At 57.6% G+C, this 2104-nt stretch overlaps 1 protein-coding gene across 1 annotated transcript; it reads left to right on the top strand.

Moving 5' to 3' along the window:
* The first annotated feature begins 370 nt into the window (after window positions 1-370).
* On the top strand, window positions 371-1843 carry LOC120706936 (peroxidase 2-like). The gene is made up of 2 exons (XM_039991697.1): window positions 371-719; window positions 833-1843. The coding sequence occupies exons 1-2, from the start codon at window positions 513-515 to the stop codon at window positions 1592-1594; spliced, it is 969 nt and encodes a 322-aa protein (XP_039847631.1). The 5' UTR covers window positions 371-512; the 3' UTR covers window positions 1595-1843.
* The last annotated feature ends 261 nt before the right edge of the window (window positions 1844-2104 follow it).

Genomic DNA, 2104 nt, shown 5'->3' with positions numbered 1-2104 from the left:
AATCATTTCTGTTCGACAGTACATGCTGTCAGAAAAAAGCAACGTACCTGTAGAAAACAATACGTGTCCTCTTTATTGGCGTTCCCGAGAGAAGCACTTGTGTAGAGTATGGTTCATGAGCTGCAAAAGGAAGCAGAGAGGATGGCTTAATCTATGGCGTAAACGTGGCTAAAGCACTCTGCCAGCATGACTACCCGTGTTTGGTTTGGTTGCTCGTAGCCGCCGCGTATTAAAGCTAGCTAGCTGCGTAACAGTATTATATATAGCTCCAGCCAAATAAAGGTACGGCTAATAATACAGTATCCCAAAACGTCCATTCCATGCATCGATCAGCACCTACTCTTCTACCATATCTATAAATAGGCATCTGCAGCGTGGACCGACACAGCAGCTACCTCACTCTTCAGCTCGATCTTAACAGTTCTAGCTGTAGTAGAGTGTGGACTTGATCATTTGCCGTCCTTGAATTGATTAGCTCCAGCCTCCAGCTGCTAAGTGCTAAGACGACAGTCATGGCTGTCAGCATTAAGCTCTGCTTGGCAGTCTCGTGCGCCCTGGTTTTGGCCACGGCGTGCCACGGCCTCCAGGTGGGCTACTACAGGACGACATGCCCCAGGGCCGAGGCCCTCGTGAGGGCCGAGGTGAAGAAGGCCGTGCGCGCCAACCCCGGCGCCGGCGCCGGCCTCATCCGCATGCTCTTCCACGACTGCTTCGTCGAGGTACATTCCATTCTGATCTCTGCTGACAAGCACAGGACGAGGTCTAAATGCCATGCTGTCCTGTGTATTCGTGACGTGTCAGTGTCACTGATTGACCAAGTGAGCGTGTGCAGGGCTGTGACGCGTCCGTCCTCCTCGACCCAACGCAGACGAACCCGCAGCCGGAGAAGCTGGGGGCGCCCAACAACCCCAGCCTGCGGGGGTTCGAGGTGATCGACGCGGCCAAGGCCGCCGTCGAGAAGGCCTGCCCCGGCACGGTCTCCTGCGCCGACATCGTCGCCTTTGCCGGGCGCGACGCGTCCTACCTCCTCAGCCACGCCAAGGTCAGCTTCCACATGCCGGCGGGCCGCCTGGATGGGCGCAAGTCCCTCGCCAGCGAGACCCTCACCTTCCTCCCCGGCCCCTCCTCCAACCTCTCCAGCCTCGTCTCCGCCTTTGCCGCCAAGGGGCTCAGCGTCGAGGACGTGGTGGTCCTCTCCGGCGCGCACTCCATTGGCCGCTCCCACTGCTCGTCCTTCGTCCAGACCCGCCTGACCTCGCCGTCCGACATCGCCACGCCGCTGGCGACGCTGCTGAGGAAGCAGTGCCCGGCCAACCCGACCACCGGCAACGACCCGACGGTGTCCGAGGACGTGGTCTCCCCGCACGCGCTGGACAACCAGTACTACAAGAACGTGCTGGCGCGCAAGGTGCTGTTCACGTCGGACGCCGCGCTGCTGTCGGCGCCCAATACCGCGAGGATGGTGCGCGCCAACGCGAGGTTCGCCGGCTCCTGGGAGAAGAAGTTCGCCAAGGCGATGGTGAGGATGGCGGCCATTGGCGTGAAGACCGGTCGCGACGGCGAGATCAGGAGGAGCTGCAGGCTCGTCAACTAGCTTGCAAGGGAAGCTACTTTCGCGGTCTGTTTTTGCTACTGCTTTTGAAGAAATTGTTATCGAATGTCGTCTTGGGTTGTTGGCTCAGCTCGCCCCCACATGTAGCTGGTGGGCATATATGTACTTTTGGTTTCTTTGCTTTCTCCGCGGCGGCCGTGTTGTATTTGTTGATTTATTTTGCCGTGATGTTTGTATGAGGCCTCTGCTGCTCTTTTCTAAAGCAATGTAGCAAATTATCTTTGCCGTTCATGTTGTCTCTATTAGACACCCAAAAGGGGGTCTCGAATAAATCACAAGTCTTCTTAATCTCTACTCCTGAAAAGAGTGATTGGGCGACACTTTTTTCGTGCGACCGGCGGGCGCGACGACCTTCGTCTCGCGGTCCGCGGATCCCCACCGCTCGTCCAATTACCTCGCTGTCAAGTTATGATTTGGACCGTCGATCGTGGTTTAGCGCGGGCTTTCCGCATGGTCTCGCGTCCGGGCGTTTGGAGCCGTCCACAGTGCATC

The sequence above is a fragment of the Panicum virgatum genome, chromosome 5K (genome assembly GCF_016808335.1).
Source record: "Panicum virgatum strain AP13 chromosome 5K, P.virgatum_v5, whole genome shotgun sequence".
NCBI classification, from domain to species: domain Eukaryota; kingdom Viridiplantae; phylum Streptophyta; class Magnoliopsida; order Poales; family Poaceae; genus Panicum; species Panicum virgatum.
This window is presented reverse-complemented; position numbering and strand designations above follow the sequence as displayed.

Coding starts and splice junctions, on each gene's coding strand:
- LOC120706936 (XM_039991697.1), top strand. CDS start 513: ATGGCTGTCAGCATTAAGCTCTGCTTGGCAGTCTCGTGCGCCCTGGTT. Junction 720..832: donor TCCACGACTGCTTCGTCGAG/GTACATTCCATT, acceptor GAGCGTGTGCAG/GGCTGTGACGCGTCCGTCCT.